At 32.9% G+C, this 21,439-nt stretch overlaps 1 protein-coding gene across 1 annotated transcript in view; it reads left to right on the top strand.

Moving 5' to 3' along the window:
- The window catches only part of LOC143223243 (peroxidase-like), a 47,643-nt gene extending 33,097 nt beyond the window's left edge, over window positions 1-14,546 (top strand). The window contains exons 9-16 of the mRNA XM_076450936.1: window positions 335-457; window positions 1,547-1,788; window positions 6,160-6,292; window positions 6,545-6,672; window positions 7,941-8,143; window positions 9,546-9,715; window positions 11,810-11,918; window positions 12,919-14,546. Of these exons, the coding sequence (XP_076307051.1) occupies window positions 335-457; window positions 1,547-1,788; window positions 6,160-6,292; window positions 6,545-6,672; window positions 7,941-8,143; window positions 9,546-9,715; window positions 11,810-11,918; window positions 12,919-13,012 (1,202 nt within the window). The 3' untranslated portion in view covers window positions 13,013-14,546. The remainder of the gene's footprint in view (window positions 1-334; window positions 458-1,546; window positions 1,789-6,159; window positions 6,293-6,544; window positions 6,673-7,940; window positions 8,144-9,545; window positions 9,716-11,809; window positions 11,919-12,918) is intronic.
- Window positions 14,547-21,439: the final 6,893 nt, after the last annotated feature.

The following is a 21,439-nucleotide window of genomic DNA, read 5'->3' on the forward strand; positions in this document are numbered from 1 at the left end:
ATTTCCGAAAACGTTACAATATCGAAAATATTTATTTAACTTCGCAAGGGAAGTAATATTTTGAAAAATCATTATGGAATGACAACCTCGATAATGAATGTTTCTTCTCAAGAAGTTTCCAAAACATTCAGCAGAACAGAATAGTCTTCAATGGCAGTTACTGGATTTACTTTAAACGATAGATAAGAAAGCGTATTACAGTAATGAAGAAATGAACACAAGAGGAATAAGAAAGAACCATATTGCAATTTGAATTCATCACACAGTTAAAACGGTAGATGGCGCTTCCACACTATCACTATTATCAACAGAGAAATTTCTTTTTCTTTTTCAGGTCTCATGCGTGTTTGGGATCACTTTGAAAACTTTGGACTAAAACCACTTTTGCCTCCTCTGTCAACTTATCCTGAGAAAGATTGTACTGCACGCCCAAGACATCTGTTCTGTTTCAATGCAGGTAAGTGGTGATAGGAAAGCAGTGAATATTATGCATCCAGTGGCATTATTACAAAATAACACAGCTTAACTAAATGATGAATATGCAAGGTGGATTTTCTTGTAAAACTTAATAAGTGAAGGATTCAAGAATAATTGGTAATATATATCACAGTTTTATTAAAACCGATATTTATTCAATAACATTTTTGACAAATAAAATAACTCATAGACAGTGATTTTGAATTTTTCCAACATAAAAGTGAATTGAGCATATTTTATTAAATATCAGAGATAATGTTAGGTTTATGTTATCCTTATGTATGATGATTAAATTCCACTATTTAACCTGGAAAGGAGTGGTTTAAGTGTATACAAAATATGTTATCTCATTGTTCTTAAGTTAAACACATGGTGTCTCCTGGTGTACAATTCATGTACCATCGATTATGTATAGCCTTATCAGCTTTTTTTTTTACCCTTCACACTTAGTTTAATTATATAGTAGCTATAAGTAATATTTTACAAAAGAGACAGCAAAAGTAAATCTAAGAATATGAACCACAATTTCATAAAGCTAAAGTGGAATGTTTTGTCTGAAAGTGCATAAGTTCATGATAATTCCTAATGTACCCACCAGATGGAGCAGTAAGTTCTTATTCAATCGATTGTCTGAAATGTGAAATTAGAATTAGTAAAATAAGCTAACTAGTTCTCACTTAGAGGAACCTATGTTTTATTGAATGTCACAGATTCCTTTAAGAGAACTTTTATCCTCCGACATCTCAATCTCCATCTAATTCTTGACGGCTTTTCTTCATTGAAAAGCATACCTTCCACAGAACTGTTTTCTTAAAAACAGTATGAGCGAGCATCTATACCTTTCTATCAAACAGATTCATGTGGCAGATACAAAAGTATAATAAATTACTTCTAAAATGATGTTCAAAAAGTGTGTTTAAAAGGTTGAACTAACCTCGAAATGCCATTGATCAAAATGATCTAAACCTGTTTCTCAGGTGATTTAATTAATTTAAATAACACACTTTAGTCAGCAGCAGGTTTACAAGAACCGTAACTTGAAACTGTAATATTTTTCTTCAACTTCAAGGTGATGAACGTGTTAATGAACAGATTCACTTGACTGTCTTGCATACGTTGTACGTTCGCGACCACAACCGAATTGCCACCGAGCTCTCCAGATTGAACCCGCACTGGGATGACGATAGGATATATCATGAAACACGACACATCATGGCAGCTTCAGTGCAACACATCACTTTTACCGAATTTTTACCCATGATTTTGGGCGAGGAGACAATGACTCGTTACGACCTGACTCCAAGTACTCACGTAAGTTGTATTTTTTTTTTCGGACTGTATATGTCTAAATGTAATGTTTCACTTGTTGAAACAAAATTTTGGCGTTTTCACTAGTTTTTTCTCGAATTTTGAACACAGTATATGTCACTGCTACTTAATATTTCTTAAAATTAGTTGTGTTATTTTGCATGATAAAACAGTTTCAAAATGTCTATGTTGCATAAACATCGTATGACGTTTTACCAGTAGCTTCCTATCATCTTTTGATGTACAAACTGCTATGCATTTGTCAACAGCTTACATAAACATCGTATGACGTTTTACCAGTAGCTTCCTATCATCTATTTTGATGTACAAACTGCTATGCATTTGTCAACAGCTTAGTGTATGGATATAATTACATAAACAATACTTATTTGCCTTAAAATTTTCACGTATCTACACAAGAAATTTTGTGCGAATAGCCCTCTCTAATTTTGCGTTTATAGAGAAAAAATACAACTGGCCAACGTCACCCCTACCATTTTTTGGGCTGCTCTTCTCTCATCGAATATGCCATTCTCCCAGTGACACAGTAGTATGTCTACGGACTTATACTGCTAGAGATAGAGTTTCGATACACAAAGGCCTATCTGTGCAGCTTTTTGCTCAATAATAAACAAAAAAGAAACTTACAGAATACTGGGATTTCACCATCACTGTTATAATAGACCCACGATCCGAAAGCGGCGAAAGTTGGTTTTTGGAGAAAGTGTTTGTTTGTTTTTGAATTTCGCACAAAACTAACGAGGACTATCTGCGTTAGCCGTCTCTAATTCAGCAGTGTAAGACTTGAGGGAAGACAGCTAGTCATCACCATCCGCCGACAACTCTTGGGCTACTCTTTTATCAACGAATAGTGGGATTGATCTACATTATAACGCCCCAAGGCTGAAAAAGTAAAATTGAAGGGATAAAACACATACACACACATATGCTGTTTATACGTACATACATACATACATATATATATATATAAGTTTAATATAAAATTACATAGAGATTAAATACGGACAAAATTACTAAGTAACGTTATAGAATATAGTAGAAAAGAAGGTAACCAATATAGATAAATGAAGATTGAAGCTATTTTAAGTAAATAATAACTGCATAATTCAACAGTAACGACACTCAAGTTTTAGTGCTTTTCATGAATAAATTCATATGATACCATATGTATCGCATTTGTCACATACCATGAGAGAATCAGTGTATTCGTTCAGTAATTTTATTATCACTTTATTTACAGTATTCAGGGAATTTTTACTGATAATCGTTGTCAATATCTTATTTCTTGAAAAGTTAGATGTTAAAAATGCAAAGGTGGATAGTTAAAACATATACCATTGCATCGAGTCTTTACATAAAATTTTTATGAAGTTGTTTATTCATTCGACAAATAAACACATTTAAACTTAACACCAACGTAAATTTGTATAATAATAGAAATGGCACTGCATCCTTCATCAATCATCTTTTATTTCTTTGACTTGGGATCGCGAAAAGACGTGACTTCATATGCCCAGCATAATCATTCTTTATGGAATGTTGAGACTATTATTGATGTTGGTATTGTCCCTACGTCTGCATAAATAAATTCACTGCGTTTTATGTCTTTCAACTTAGGGAACCGAAAGTTATAAATCTACGTTTTCACTTGATCTTTTCTTATTATTGAAACAGCACAATTACCTGGCATGTTTCTTTTGTCTTCAAAAGAAATAGCTGAAAACTGAAATCTTTCCCTCTGTAACTAGGCCATGATATATCAGAAGACATGTTGTGGAGTGAGCCAGCTGGGCTTCACTAAGGGGCGCACTTGATGTTATTAAGCTATTTCCATACTCGACAGAACTGTCAAAAGCTGCGCACCGGGCTATATATACAGTCCCTTCAGTGCTCATCTGATGTAGATAAGTCTAGAGAGAAATAACGAGCATTACTTAGTCCATCTTTATCGCATCGAGGAAGACCTTTCCTTTACATATTTTGTCTGATTGCCATTTTTTTACTTTTTGCAACCCTTTTCAAATACGTGACGTTACAAAACTAATGAAATGTTTTCATATTTCACAATCGGTGGTTATCACGAACTGGTAAGAGCAACTTGTCATGTAACGGTTACACTAAGGTTTTGAAGCACCCTTGTGCTACTAACCTAACAAAATATCTGAAGAGACGCCATAAAGCAGAATTTGGAAATCTAGTGAGAAGATGCAAACCTTCAACAATTAAAAGATCATTCCCACAATGGGAAAAGGCTCAAGACAACAGTGACCCCAAGCACACAAAAAAACCCATTGACGAGTTTTTTTGTCCAACAATAAATATTCTAATAGACATAAAAAACGTTTAATAATGCTATGATTGAGTTGGTAGCCCTAAATGGGAGACCTTTTTGTGCACTAGAGGACAGTGGTTTATGTAAAATAATCGATTCAATTAAAAAAGCCCTTAACACAACAATGTTTCTGAAGAAAATATTGATTTTATTTGATGAAAAAGCTACATAAATTGTGAAGCAAATAAGCGAAGAGATGCAAAACAGAAAATTAACGTTGCATCTTGTCTGGATAGATCTGAGCTAACCATTAATGCCCAAGCCATTAAAAGAGAATCTCTTCAAATAAGAACGTTAGCTGTTACAAACTTCTCTTCAGCTCATTCAGATGAAAAAAATAAGAAAATAGTTATAAATGTGCTATCGTAATACAACTTAACTATAAGTAACGTGTATTCTATCACTACTGATAATGCTAGAAATATGTTTAAAGTTGTGGAATTGATTTCCGATTTAAAACATGAAACTGCTAGTGATGAAAGTGATGTTAGTTGAAATAGATGATATTAAACTAGAGTGTTTTTTCTGTTAGATATGCTGCTCATACTTAACAACGTGCAGTAAAAGATGAATTGAATTGCCAGCTGTGTGCAAGCACTATATTTCAGGCACAAAAAACTGTCTAAAAAGTTGCGAACTTGTAGAAGTGGTGAAGCAATGATGCTCAACATATGATATGATTTTCAATTTAGTGGAACTCCAAACGTTTATTGAAAAGTTTACTGAAATAATTGAAATAGACTTAAAACTTTCTCTTCAATCTTCGGAGAAATTACAAGAAAAATATTCACGTATTAGAACCGACTAAAAAGCTACATCACGGTTACAAGAAGAAAGTTTAACTCCGGCAGGCTTCAATAAGGTGAGATTTGTCTGCCAAAGTTGAAATATCCAAACTCAAATGTTTGCTGACTCACAACATCACAGAAGCAATGGAAAACAAATTCTTAAAATGAACTAATATTAACATCGTTATATCAAGGTCCTAGATTTATTGTTATGTTATCTGAAGCAGAACAGGATTAAATATTAAAAACACTCTTACACAGAGATGAAAAAGTTATCTTTCAAAACTAGATGTGAATACAAATATATATAATAATAAAGTCACAAGTCACTCAAAACGTGCAGACTGCTGCAGAAGAAATTAGTAACCATTTTAAAGAAATATGAAAAACTGGAACTGAAATCGAAACTGAATTGAACTGAAAACTGAGATCAAAAGAGGAACTCGAATCGAAAAATATAAAAGTGTGTGTTTTATGTTTGTTTTTTTATAGCAAAGCCACATCGGGCTATCTGCTCACCCCACCGAGGGGAATCGAACCCCTGATTTTAGCGTTGTAAATCCGGAGACATACCGCTGTACATGCGGGGGGTAAATATAAAAGAAAAAACTTGAATCGAAACTGAAATCTTTATTTTTCAAATTTCAAACCGAAATCGGAAACTTGAATTGAAATGTTTTCAGTTTCTCATCCCTGGTTCTAACCCATGTCAAAATTAATTTCGCGTTTACAGTAGTTAATAGAATCATCTCACTTCCTAACAAGTTAATATACAAGCCAAAATTTAAAGATATTCTAGGCTTTTAAACATACTAAAATTTCTCCGTAGTTTATTACAACACTTACCATTTTTGCTGTACTTTCTGCAAAAGCGCTTAAAATTGTGCTTGCTGCCATTTTTAGAGAATAGTTTAATTTATTATTTTTTACGAAATAACACATTTTGATCTTATATTATTATTTTAAGAATCACTAATTATGAGATCAAGTAAAATCTAAGTATTTTTACAAAATATAGAAATTAATTATTAGAAAAATTTAAGTGTTTTTTTTTTTATTTTGGGGGTGTCATATTAATGTCACACGTGTATTGGGCTAGGTTTAATTAGACCATAAAAAAGATTAGTCAGGTGAGCGAAGTCACTTCAAATTTTAAGATGAATTACAGTCATTAAACTTAAGCTTTAATTAATCAATAAATTTTTATTTTATTTGTGTTTTGTGCATGTTCAGGATTATTGGAATGGTTACGACTCTAACGTACATATGGGAATGTCCAGTGGTTTCCAGTCAGCAGCTTTCCGATTTGGACATACCTTCATCCAGGGTATGGTGCGTAGATACAACAAATACCACGAATTTGTGGGTAAGAACTTGTTCTAATCTCTGTCCTTAAGTTTGGTCTTCAAATTTCCATAAGAAAAAATTCCAGTAAACTTTTAACTAAATGAATTTAAGGGTAAATATAGAGGACTTATCAAACAGTAAATAAACTAATTAATCAAAGCAAGTCAAAAGTGGTATTGAAAATATATATCTTAACTCGTGAGTTCAGTTCAGGATAACCTAAACTAAAAAAATAATTTTTATATAATTTTGTGTTTTCATTTCATACCAGGTGAAGATCCTCTACGAACTCTTCTACGTCAGCCATATATTATCTACGAACCTGGCAAGATCGATGAACTCATTGGTGGCCTTATTAACACACCTGCCCAAACTTATGACCCTTTTATAACTCAGGAGGTCGTGTATTTGTTATATAATGTGTTAATCTTCTAGAAACTGGTGGCCAAGATTAGGATTAATTTTATCTTATAGAGTATTTAAGCCTAGGTCTATTCGGGAGAGGCCGGGCATGGCTAGGTGATTAAAGAACTCGACTCGTAATCCGAGGGTCGCGGGTTCGAATCCCTGTCACACCAAACATGCTCGTCCTTTCAGCCGTGGTGACGTTATAATATGACGATCAATTCCACTATACTAAGAGTAGCCCAAGAGTTGGCGGCGGGTGGTGATTACTAGCTACCTTCCCTCTAGTCTTACACTGTTAAATTAGGCTAGTGCAGATAGCCCTCGTGTAGCTCTCCGTGAAATTCAAAAAACAAACAAACAAACCGTTGAAGAGTTGTATTTGACTTTGTAACATGTATTTCAGTAGGCAAGATTCACTTAATGCGGTTTTCAGAACTGCGCCGCAGGGTAAGCTAGTTTTTAATGTAAGCTCTATCGGTTTTAGATTGAGAATTCAATGTAGATTCTTGACAATAATTTGTTTACAATGTTTTGAAGTACAACAAACAAATTTTAAATCATTTTACATCGTAAATGATAAAGCTATAGAACCGTACTTAAGATAATTTTGCATGAACTGAAAAATAAAGAATGACAACTGATTGGAATGATAATTATTTACAGCATTTAATACAAACAGAAGTTCTTGTCAGGTCTCAGGATAACAAATCCTTTTCTACTGACATTTAAATTACTAATTTCTTTTATAGTATAATCTATCACGTCCTATGTTATCCTAGGGTAACAAAGCACACTATTTTTTTCGCTCAAGCCACCGCATCGTTTTAACGTGTTTCATTCACGCAGAAATAATACCGTATTTTCTCATTTGGTTTGTTTGTTCGTTTCGGAATTTCGCACAAAGCTACTCGAGGGATATCTGTGCTAGCCGTCCCTAATTTAGCAGTGTAAGACTAGAGGGAAGGCAGCTAGTCATCACCACCCACCGCCAACTCTTAGGCTACTCTTTTACCAACGAATAGTGGAATTGACCGTAACATTATAACGTCCCCACGGCTGAAAGGGCGAGCATGTTTGGCACGACCGGGATGCGAACCCGCGACCCTCAGATTACGAGTCGCACGCCTTAACACGCTTGGCCATGCCGGGCCGATTGAATTAGTATCATACATATTTGTATATATATCACAACATTAATTATTCATTAATCATATTGCCTCATACTACTAGTACTGAAGAAATACATTTGCACTGTTTAGGTGACCAACCACCTATTTGAAGAGCCTTTTATTCCGTTTGGAATGGATTTAGTTTCATTCAATATAATGCGTGGGCGTGAGACTGGAGTCCCAGGATACAATTTCTTCCGGGATTGGTGTGGTTTCGGAAAAGCCAAAACGTTCGAGGAATTGGAGCCAGTAATGAACAACGGAACAGCCTTCAAGTTTGCTCAGTTGTACAAGTAAGTCTTGATTTTAAATGGTTACGCGTACATATAGCACCGTCAATAGTCGTTAATGGTTACATGTACGTAGAGTATGGTCTGTAGAAATAACAGGACTATTTTCAACCTGAAACGTCTGGTGAACCATAACTTTCACAGAAGGTGAGCTAAATGATTTGGTGAGAGAGTTGGGCCTTCCAAAGGATTCTTCAGAGATGTTGGGGTCCTTCGGGCTAGGAACTTACGTTCTCCAGGAATATCACTTTACTGGTGGATAAATCGTGAGAAATAGTTTATACCATATGTTTTTCCAGAAAATTCACTGATTTATTGCAACAATATTGTTCAATTAATACCAACGCTATAAGCTGCAGTCTATGACTCAAGTGAGTGTCGATTGTACATTGATACCTCTAAAAATCCTACTACCTTCACTTCACATAAAACTGAACTTGAAGAAGCAGTTTGTAAAGGTCTTAGACAAAGATGGCGACTGTTTCAAGTATCTACGTGGACAATTCTTACCTCTTTCAGAATCGAAACTTAAAGAAGGGATTTTTATTGTGCCTCAAATTAGGAAATTGACTTCAGATGAGCATTTCGAAAGAACAATGGAGTGAGTTAAAAAAGGAGCGTGGATTGTCTTGAAAGATGTTATTACCAAATTTGTTGGAAAGAACAAGGACCCAAATTACGAAAATATTGTCAATAACATGCTCGATAAATTCAGAAAATTGGGTTTTAATATGAACTTAAAAGTTAATTTCTTACAGTCATATATTGACTATTTCCCTCACAGTCTCGGTCCCGTCAGCAAAAAACAAGGGGCAATGTTTCATCAAGACATCAGGAAAACGGAGAGGAAGTATTAGAGAAGGTGGAACATTACCACGATAGATTATTATTATTCTCTCTTCTTCACTTGATCTGTACATTTTCAAACAAATATATTAATAAAAGTGTTCATTGTGGTAAAAGAAATAACAATTTGTTCAAAGTAAAAGTTTTTTTTTTCTTCACAATGGGCGCGGCATGGCCAGGTGGGATTAGGAGTTCCACTCGTCATCTGAGGGTCGCGGGTTCGAATCCTAGTTGCACCAAACATGCTCGCCCTTTCAGCCGTGGAGACGTTAAAATGTGAAGGTCAATCCCACTATTCATTGGTAAAAGAGTAGCTCAAGAGTTAGCGGTTAGTGGTGATGACTAGCTGCCTTCCCTCTAGTCTTACACTGCTAAATTAGGGACGGCTAGCGCAGACAGCCCTTGAGTAGCTTTTCGCGAATTTCAAAAGCGTTATTAATTATCAAATCATCTTTTGGTTGTTTTCTCATCTCGGATTTTAATATTCAAAAGTATTCCTTATTCTTTTGTCTAGTTTTCTTTTTCTTCACAATGTAATGTCTAATTATTTCTGTGTCAGGCACCCAGATGATATTGATCTTTGGAGTGGTGGAATCTCAGAGCGACGCCTACCGGGAGGATTGATTGGGCCAACCTTCGCCTGCATTATTGCTCGTCAATTTGTAAATGTTAAAAAAGGAGATCGTTTCTGGTACGAAAATTCGGGTTTTCCATCTGCCTTTACTCCAGGTAAGTCAACTTAAACAAGCTTATTATTATTTAGGTTTCCCTTCATAGCATAACAGTTAAATGAAGAGGTACAGCATAATATTACTTTTTGGGAGGGCTATGAAGAAAGTCTTTGGACAACAGCTTATATATTATTGTTAAGAAACAATTCTTTTAAAAACAGTTAGTTTTCAGTCTACAATGCACAATGGCATAATCTAATTAATTTAATATACAGGAGCACAGTAATCGAAGACTAATTGTAAGAATTATTTGTCAACTTACAGTGAATGATCTAATTATTTAAAAACTCGTCTACATTCAAGTATTATATGTTGCACGATTCGTAATTCTTAAATTTTTAGTTGTTTCCATATAATTTTGTTTCATTTTTTTTTACTTATTTCCGTATGTATTCATAAACACATAAATATATTGATCAAACATAGAGGTTGACCACGTTGTATCAAAACAATTTGAAAGTCTCACAAAAACATTCGTTGATGCTCCATCCGACGACCATGAATCTTAACGATAGACTTGCAGCGTGAGTTTCATTGTAAAAGGCTTAGTCACAAGGCTCTAATGTTCATAGCACGTCAAACTGCCCTGCAGGTTCTTCATAGTGTATGAGAATAACAGTCTCTCCAGTGCCCATTTTAACAGTCAAATTGTACAAAAATCGGTAAGTGCTATATCTAACGACATTACCGGTTTGACTTTGTATAACGTAGACTGTTTTATTCTCTAAATGTTTGAACTGTGCTACGGTACAATGAATATGTCACAAAAGCAGTTTCTATATATGACTTGTGTCGCTTTTCCAAACAGTTATTCTACTTGGTTATGTTGCCTGCGACGTGTATAAACCTTTTACCATTGGCATTTGTTTTATTGTATTCTCACCTACGGTAGGATGCGACTTATTGCAGGTCTTTTTCATGATGGTCCTGGTGTCTAAGTTTATCCATATTCGTTTGTATTTTAAAACTATTAAGTACAAGAAATATTCTCATCTTTGAAATTCTAAATTCCTGATTTGAACAAATCTTTGTGATTTCTGTGTATGTATATTTCACTATAAAAAGGAAAGTCACGTACTTTATGTGATCAATTTTCGGAGAAATCACACTACCTACGATATATATATATTCTTAACAGATTTTATTGAACTGACGTAACACCAGTAAATAAAAATCAACTGGACTGGAGCCGTTCATATACCTTAAACATACACAAACATTTTGTGTTTCTATAAAAAAAAAACATCCTATTTCCTCTAAACCTTATGAGTAGTTCATATAATATTTTCATTTAAATAAATAAAATATACAAATCAATGGAATGAGAGATTAATTTTAGACCCTATGAAGCTAATTAGTTCATTCTTAGGCTCATTCAGTGGTTCGGTGACCTGCTCATAGAATGATGGTTTTTTTACAATAACCTGGTAAAGAAAAATATATAATTATCTGATGGTTTTTAATTTTTTTCCAACTGAGAACATTTTCTCGTAGCGTATGATCTATATTATTCATTACATACCATCGAAATATCAATGTTCATGAGACCTAATTGATCTCAGCCATTCTTTGCTTTTTACCAAACTATTCCTTCCTCTCTCTCCATCTCTAACAAAGGTTTTACATTTACATCAGAAACATTATGTATTACTGCATATACAATGATGTACCCTTATTACAGAAACTTTATGCTTTATTGAGTACTGATTAAAGCGTTTATTTCAGTGAAATTATAATGTGTGATCGTAAATATCGGAAAATCTTGAGTTATTTTGTATTTTATCTTAACGCCTTTTAAAATGATTTTTTTTCCATAAACGTTCCGTTATCTACAAGGCTGAAATATTATATATGAATTATAAATGGTTATATAAAAATCAAAGAGGTAATAAAAATGTTCCAGATAAATGTTTTGGGCAAAATTTAAAAAAAATCATTATATCAAAGTAGTTTCGATCATTTGTTAATCAATATAAAAATCTTATTTTTTATTGGTATGTTATTCGTTTTTATGAAACGCTTCTTAATCACAATGGCGTACTTAATGTTTCGATTTAATTTGCAATTTTTTTTTATTTGCTCCTTATTACAGAACAACTTCAAGAAATTAGAAAGTCATACCAAGCTAAAATTATTTGTCAGAATGCTGATGACATGCCGACTATACAGCTTTATGTCATGAAACTCCCTCACCCCATCTAGTAAGTAATTTTACTGTCTTTATGCAATACTGCTCTGAATTTGTTAAGGGTAACGAAATGATTAGTGGTTAACGTACCTGATTATACATCGGATGATTCAAGGTTCGAGCCATAATACACCACTAAATACACTCTGCATTTTGAAATATGAGACATTATAGCTGTGACAACTAATTCCACTGTTTATAAATTAAAGCGTGGCAGCATAGAAGGCAGCTATAGCTGACTTATTATCTTTCTTCTGGTCAGTGGCTTTAAATTAATTATAGATATGCCTGAAATTTCTTACGGTCTTTGACTTGATCGTTTAACAAATGCATATGCTGAATTCACTAAATTAAAGTTTTTTAACTGACATTAAAAGGAAGGGAACACTATTATCATTGTTAAAATAAAAATATGTTTGGTTCCTCAAGTTAACAGAATCATGTGCATCGGGTGAAATTTCCTAAACTGAAACTTCATTGACTAAGTTAACCTGAAAAAAGTGTGTACAGTTAAAGTCGAACTGAGTCTCTTTGTTTTAAATTTTTCTCCAACAACCATTTGTAAATTTGGTTTTTAAGTAGCTATTAATATCTGTTTCATGCAAAGCTTTTTTAAGAAGTAGAACTCCAAAGATATAACGAAAGAGGTGGTCACAAATAGTGCTTTGATTTTCATAAAAAATCACTTGCTTGCATAAAACATTGTCTCAGTTACTTTTTACTAGTATTATATTTTTAGAATTAATAAAATAAATACATTTATAGTTGAGGTTTATATTTATTAATAAAGAAATAAGATAAGCAACCATAATATTATTATTTTTTAAAACGGACATATAAAAATGTGTTTAGATCATTGTATATCATCGTAAGTTGCATTTATTTTTATAATACATGATAAGATATTCTTTCAATATTGTAATACAATTGTTGTAATTCTGGTAGCGTGATTGTTTCATATTTAATTTTACTTGAAAAAACCTACAAACTGATTCAAACACATTGTTTTTCAGCAATCCACGCATGCTCTGTAAAGACATCCCATCAATTGATCTCCGGTTCTGGCAAGAAGATCCTATTCACGGCATTTTTTCATTTAAGAAATAAATAATATTAATTCTAGAGAGTGAATTTATACCCTTTTTTGGTAGTATTCGAACAAAATTGTTTCAAAAACACTAAGAGACTAGTAGCAACTGTTGAATTAAAATATGAAGAACATTGAGCCTTTATTGATTGCCAAATATAGATAAATTAATATGTAAATAAAAACGTGTCATTTTCTTTGGTAGTTTGTTCGAAATACTCAAATGAATGTATTCAACAGCTGATTTTAGACTAGTAATAGGTATTCATATAATTTCTTTGTAATCTAGAGGTTAAACTACTTTTTGTATTTTCAGAAAATAGTGACAACTCTGATTTTGATATTATTCAAGTTGTGTACATAAATATTTTTTACTGAGCCGTGATGTATTTAATGTTAGGTTGTAAGAAACGAAAATATTCGTTTTTTAATTTACCACAAATAACCAAAAGTAATAAGTGAGTGTTTTAAAAAACCTTTAATTTAAGATTACGAAAAGGTAAGATAAAAAAAATATTCTTAGTCCTTAATTCATAACAAAACATAAAAATACCTAAGTACACAAGGAACTGGTGTATTTTTAATTTTTTCTTTGGAAAAGCAATAGACTGATACACATATGTACCGAACTATGAATAAACTTAGACTGTAGATATAGTTATTCAAAGATGTTATTCAATATGGAATATTTAAATAATGTATGTTTTTTCTAATTTCTTTTAATTTAAAATATCGTACAGTTATTAACCCTTTTTATAAATTATGTTTACCCAATTACTTACACATATTTTGTATTAAATAATTCAAGGCGTGGTGATTTACAAATAGCTATTGTATGCTTCAGGTTTATAAAAGTTGATAGTGTTAGGTTTTTACTTTCTGTATTTATAATAACAGTTAAAAACTTCAAGCACTATTTTTGTTAACATTCATGGAAGTGTTTTTTTTTCAAATAACAAGTTCTCACAAACTTAGAAATATTGGACATATTTAAATATATATGTAAATTTCATTTAAAGCATTTGTGATGTATTGTGTTCCTGGACTTACCATGATTGTTATAAACATTATAAAGATACGTGGTACTTAATCTTAACGTAGTGTATAAAATTTTTCTTTAAGAAAATATATTTTCAGGAAAAAGTTTCGTGATTGATTTGTATAGCTCCCTCTGTGTGTGAGTAGAACTACAGGTTTAAAAATATAAATGATAAAAATAAAAATAGAAAAGTGTCAAGAGTAAGTTGTATAACTTTAAATTATTTTTATCAGGAGAAAGCTAAGACCTATATTACGTAATTATGTATATAATAAAATGTAAAATAATTACATGTATAATTATCCTGAAAATAAATGTAATAAATACGAAAATAAAACAAAACTTTCCATTAACGTGATCCTTAACACGTGTTTTCACGTCCATGTGCTTTCAGCTTTCGAGGAGTCCTAAAATTTTATGGTACTCAGCTACCCGTGTTTTCATCAGTATGTATGTAAATAATATAACCTGTCTATTTTAAACGTGTTGTGCAAAATGGATATACAATGCTTTTCTTTCACAAATAAAATTTTAATCAATTTTAAATAAAATTATTTTGTTTATTTATTCACATAAGATCGTTATATTCCGGTGACCCCGTGGTTCAGCGCTATGTGTGTGGACTTATAACCCTAAAAACATGGTTTCGATACCCGGTGGTTGGCATACCACAGATAGCCCATTGCGTGGCTTAGTTCAAAACAAAATATTCTGGTTTTATATTCCTATCATCATTGTTAGTGTTGCCCAGTAATATCTCTAGTTCTTGTCACTATACCTTAGGTATAATGGAGAAGCAAAAATATTCATACTGAAGTAGTAACAAACGTAAATTTGTTCTAATTATTCTAATTTATTCTAATACAAGAGTATTTGAATACATGCATTTGTAGACAGTTATCAAACTGTTACTATACTAAGCCAAATCAAAATTATTAGTATATCCCTTATCCTCTCCCTTGGTATTTGTATCCAAACATCACATTAAAAACTGGAATGATACTGTCAAGGACAGCTTATGTTTTGTATTCTATTACTTTCTGTTTTGTTTTGTTTTCTTGTTGTTGTTTCTATAAGCAGCCACCTTCGACAGCTGGCTACAGACAGTGAAAGATGATAAAGATGTGGGATGTTATGGGCTGAAGCCCTCACAACTGTTCCATTTTTATTTATTTTTTTGTTTTTATTAAACATGAGACAGTCCAAATTTAAGTTAAACCAAGGCACATTGTATAATGGCCCTACTTATGATTTGTGTCTCAGTGTTGGATGTTTGTATTGTACTTGCGACTTTTTTATGTGTTTTTTTTCTAAATTACCTTCAATTATATTTCATCAAAGCTTTAGATATGCTACGTATGATTCGCGTTGTCTTTATTTTGATATGTTTTATTTTTAATTTTTAGCTTCTCGAAATAATTATACATACATATGTACATGCATAGTTATTTCTGACTTACTAGATAAGAAACTTAAAATTAGTTTTGTTCTAAAGTAACTCAATATAAAAGTATCAGCACCTCAGTTTTTCGAAACTCTGAAAGTAAGACCTGTCAAGCTACTTAATTACATAAAATATAGAACTTGCGATATGTGGGCTCAGAGCGCATTGCGTTCTTGTATATTGTAGTATCATTTTCAAGTGTGCAATACCTAACTGTAACACATACACACTGTGCATAACTATTAATGTAACACTCAGTTTTTTATTTATTTTACCTACGTAATTTCTGATATGATGCTTCATAAAGTTTTAGTAAACTTCCTAACTTTGTTTCTTTGTTACGATCGTACATAAACTAATTAGATAAAAAAAGAAAAAAAACACACTGATCACCAAATAAAGATCTTCTTATTGCTTTCCTCAGTGTTATTTAAAACATGATATTTCCTCCAGTGCTGCTTGATTTTCAAAACCATTCTAATACAGGCTCTATAAATATATTGTTAACGATTAAAAGAACCATCATTTTAAAATATCTTGTGAATATATTTGTCCCCATATATATAACAAATAAAAAGCTCACATTAGCATGTTGATTTTTCTCATCTTCTTGGGTGATTTCGTGAGAAATGTTCTGATTTGTTAAAATAATCATGAATAAATTTGCTTTTGTCGTGATTTATTGGTGTTCTAAAAAGAAGAGTTAATTGAAGCAAAGCATTCGAATCTGAATAACTTGAGTCAAAGCTTGATAAACTGTAAGTTTATTTCAGGGACTAATTTCATTTTTATATCATGATTCTCGTTCAATGAGTTTTTGGTAATGGTTTCCAAAATTTTATATCTTTTTGATAAACTGTAGAACTTTCATCACTACTATTTTTATGTTATGAAAACAGATTTACTTCTTGAAATTATAAGTACTTGAAATGTGAGAAACAAAGATGATTACCTTAAAAGATTTAAAAAGGTCTTTAATGTAAAAAAAGTGATACTGTGATAAAACATCTCAAATCACAATAAGATTTTTTTTTTACTTTTAGTAATGCACAACTAAACAGTATTTAAATACAAGAAGAGAAAACTTTTAAATCCATTTTATAAATTAAATTAGTATTCAGTATAAAACTGGGATCTTGAGCTTTGAGCTAGAGATGATTAATCACATTTATTTCAATAATTCGTATGTACTAACATAACATGTTTCAGTTGTGAGCCATGGCGCCACGAGTGACATTTTTATTGCTCACGGTCCTGATGGATTCTCGAACGTTTGGCAGTGCAAAGGCGCCACAGATAGACTTACAGCTTTACCTATATGACTCAAAACCCTCTGAGGAGTAGTATTCGTATAGTGAAATTGGTAAATAATGTAGAACTCAAGAAAACAGCAACTTAAAAATGTATTATTTAATATGCTAAGAAAATGGGGAAAACTCGTATAGCAGAGCTGTTAGAATAGCAATGAGTTTCAAAATCACCTCCCAGTCAAGTCTGGGACAATAACTTTACCCACAAATTACGAGTAGGACCTAACGAACAATTGTTATGAAATCTGACATATCTGGAAACATTATCATTATTTTTAATTAGGATTTGAGTTTGACAGTGGCTCATAGTCTTCCATACTTTATTTATTATTACTACCTCTTTTTACGCACAAATACTGGTTCGTGTGTCTAGTAAAAGGAAATGTATACGTTTCTTAAGCACGCTTTTAGAAGAATGGTAATAACACCTGAGTGCACACTTTCCTTGATAACAATTCAACGAAAATGGTACTTTTTACATTTTATGCACAACACTCGAGCATAAAACTGAATGATAATTACCACTTTAGATTATTGATAAAAAAAACTGCAAAGTAAAGAAAACTACTAATATGTCTTAAGTTATCTCCAAAATAAGATAGAATGATACCTATTTTATATAAAATATTCACAAAATCATCAGATTAAAATAAACAATAGTAACTCCTCATGTTATCCGACAAAGGAGACTGATGTTATATTCTTAATATATATATATATATATGTGTGTGTGTGTGACAGTTTATGTACTAGGATGAAAACAGTAACTACTAAATTACCGATACATAATAATGTAAAAAACACAAAAGAAAACACAAAGATATGTCACTCATCCAACAACAACCTTCTAGAACATTGGTTGACATTTGACCAGTAATGGTGCTTTGAAATATATTTTTTCGCCTTAGTCATAGCCTTCTAAGTGGAAAGTAGCCCACCCATGGCTATGTAAAGCTCTTTTTCTATAATGGCTGCTGGTTCTCTGCATCTTAATTTACAGTCCTTCTTCCTCTTGTACAAGATACATATCGCAATCTGCTGAGCTGCTTGAGCCTGACAACTTTCTGTAAGGCAATGATTTGCCAAAATTATGATGGAAGAAGATACTTATTTAGAGCATCTGTGGTGCACGCAGTTATGGTCAGAAATTCTTGGAGAATGGGTGGCTGCTGATAACGTTGATGCCAGGAAATTTATGGTGCCTATTGATGCTGACTGAAACTGTGCTGAAGGCATGATCTTGTCAGAGCTAATGGTAACAGACGTTGTTTAAATCTTTCCTGGGACTTTAAACACCGTTCTGTATCATCCAATATTAGCTCTATGCAGATCATGTTAGTGTGTGGAATGAAATGGTATTGCCTGAAGTGCATGAAAAGATGATGTCCAACGAAAAGTTACTTAAAATTGTTGGCTGATTTTTATTCTATTTCTGTTGATTCTATCTTCACTGATACTGCTGATGTTCCCAGAGTTGAAGTTGAATGAACAGGTTGAGCTATGGGAAGGCTGGACTTCACAGCCACGTTAATTGTTGAAAGGTGTCCAGTCACTACCGTACGTCATTTAGTGAGAGACCTCGAAAGGTTGATAAGATGTCAAAAGTGGACTACAACTTTTAGTCACACCTCAAGCCCAACATATTTAAGGCTGCCATTAGGTCCTGGATGCTAGACTACTTAACAATCAACTCATCTCCATCTGTAGCATTTGTTTCAATCAGACAATACTTCATTTCAGCACTAAAGGTCTGAAAACAGTCAGTCAAGTATTCGAAATTGCCGAAACTGAAGCTGTCGGAAAAATTATCTTCCTTTGTGATCGCTAGCGAGAAAGGTGAATGGTCAAACAAGAAACTGAAATCCTTCTTTCTTCAACATTAACAGAATGTACATGGGGTCAGCCCATTGAGGTTACGTATATCTACACAAATTGTGGTAAAATGCACAAGTCTGTTGTATGCAAACAAATCAGAAGTATTTATTCCGAAAGTATCTGAGTTTAAATTTATGTCTTTGAATAGAGGAAGTCAGTCTTACTCAGACTGACAAATTGGAGTACAAGGTGATATTCACGTGAACAGTAAGCATACGTTTATTCATCATATAATTTGTATATTACATAATCCACAGAAACGCAGTTATTTTTATTATCGTTATAAAGTAAACAGTTGATAACATAATGTCATGTTGAATGAAAGTATGTAAAACATTCGTGAAATGTGTAATATTATTCCTCTCCAAACACAAACACCTGCATACAAAGGTTCAGGGTTCATGGAAATCTTAGATTACCATATCTTCCAGTAACACTCCCTAGGCCCATACTCACAGTTTGCAGTATATATCTCAAGGTTTTAACATTCAAGTCACATCTTTTATTTCCATTCTTGTGTTGTTTGACTTACGTGTAATACAATGAACGATTTATACAACGTCAAGCTCCACATAGCCAGGCGGTTAGGGCACAGCCTGAGGGTCGTTCGAATCCCCGTCACACCAAACGAGCTCGACCTTTCAGCTGTGAGGTCTTTATAATGGTACGATCAATCCCACTATTCGTTGGTTAAAGAATAGTTCAAGAGTTAGCGGTATGTGGTGATGACTAACTGCCTTCCTTCTAGTTTCACACTGCTAAATTAAGGACGCCTAACGCAGATACCCGTCGTGTAGCTTTGAGCGGAACTGAAAAACAATCAAGCAAACAAATTAAACAAACTTTCTCTGTATATATGTGTGTGTGGTGTTACACACACATAAACAGGGTAAGTCATGAATAAACTAACTGAAGGATTTCCCAGCTTATTTATATCTTGACAATCATGTTTTCCTGTGGAGAACTCCCAAAAAACGAGCTTATTCACGCACATCTGCATACATCAGCGAATAACTAAATCTGTCCGTTATTCTACCATACTTGTCCTTGCAGCTGTGGTGGCGTTATAATGTGACAGTCAATCCCAATACTCGTTGGTAAAAGAGTAGCTCAAAAGTTGGCGGTGGGTGATGATGACTAGCTGCCTTCCCTCTAGTCTTACACTGCTAAATTAAGGTCGGCTAGCGCAGATAAGCTTCGCGTTATCCTGCACCATATAATCTGTATGTCATCAAGGTAAACATTTCTAGTTAATGCTTTAAGAAAGTAAAATAATATAAAAACTTAATTCATTTTTTGTGAGGTGATAGTAACAACACACAATACATATATATACTGGTATAAAGTTTGCTATAGATTAACTAAGAACAGTTTTACTCGAATTTCATAATATTTCTTTATACATAACATTAAGAGTGTTCTGTTTTTAAATTTCGCGCAAAGCTACACGAGGGCTATCTGCGCTAGCCGTCCCTAATTTAGCAGTGTATGGACTAGAGGGAAGGCGGTTAGTCATCACCACCCACTACCAATTCTTGGGCTACTCTTTTACCAACGAGTAGCGGGATCGACCGTTACATTATAACGCCCCTAAGGCTGAAAGGGCGAGTATGTTTGGTGTAACTGGGATTCGAACCCGCGACCTTAGGTTACGAGTCGAACGCCTTAATCCACCTGACAATGCCGGGCCCGTTAAGAGTGAATCTACCATTAGTATTTTTCAATTTCCCTCGAAACTGTCAAAAAATCATTTTCGATTTGAACGTGCATCTGAAAATACCATCTTTCTTCTCGTGTTTCTCCCATTCGAATATTTAATAAATAAATTTATTCACCACTTAAAACGTTTTAAACATAGCTTTTCGACTTTCATAGGTGTATGATTTTTAACTTTATGTATGTATAGAAATGAAAAGTATGTGTGTTTTTCCTTATAGCAAAGCCACATCGGGTTATCTAGGGAGTCCCTCTAGTGGAAGCGAACCCATGATTTTCGTGTTATAAATCCATGGACATACCGCTGTACTAGCGGTAGATAGAAATGAAGAGCTGCTGTTATTAATAGTATTTGCATGAATACAATCAGTTGCTTTTAAATATACGTTTAAATTTTAATTTAATTTATTTGAGGGATCTCTTTCAAACATATATATTAATTTAATGGTTTTATAATAGTAAAAATTATTTTTGTAATTTAAAAATTAATAACAACAAAGTAAATGAATTTTAAACTTACTTATCGATTACATTATTGAATGTTTAATGAAAACTTCAGGAAGAAGAAATCGTATAATATAATTCAGAACGTAATAATAGTAACAGGTCAGTTTTGTTCAAGAACAACGAATGGATTTGGTGATTTATCTGAAACGAATGGAAGACGATATGAATTGAAGAACATAAGTACATTCATTTAGTAATGTTTTTATTGCTAACAGTTTTAAATATATATTTCAATATTAAAATCTCCCTTGAATTTTGATAAGTATCAATTCTTGCTACCTCTGAGTGGTTAACTATTCCTATTAGTTTTGGGTTCGCCACAAAAGGCGCTGATAACTGCGTGACACGAAGGCAAAAACTTGTTATTTATGTAGATTGCATATCTTATCAGATAAATCATTGGTTCATTAATTGGATAAACTCACCTCATCCTTTATCATACATGCATATATATATATATATATATTTCCAAATAAATGTATCTTAACTTCATACGTTGTCGTGTATATGGTTAATGTTTTGTAACTGGTTCATTTATAAAGCTCAAGAACAACTT

This window comes from Tachypleus tridentatus, chromosome 8 (assembly GCF_004210375.1).
Source record: "Tachypleus tridentatus isolate NWPU-2018 chromosome 8, ASM421037v1, whole genome shotgun sequence".
Classification (NCBI taxonomy): Eukaryota; Metazoa; Arthropoda; class Merostomata; order Xiphosura; family Limulidae; genus Tachypleus; species Tachypleus tridentatus.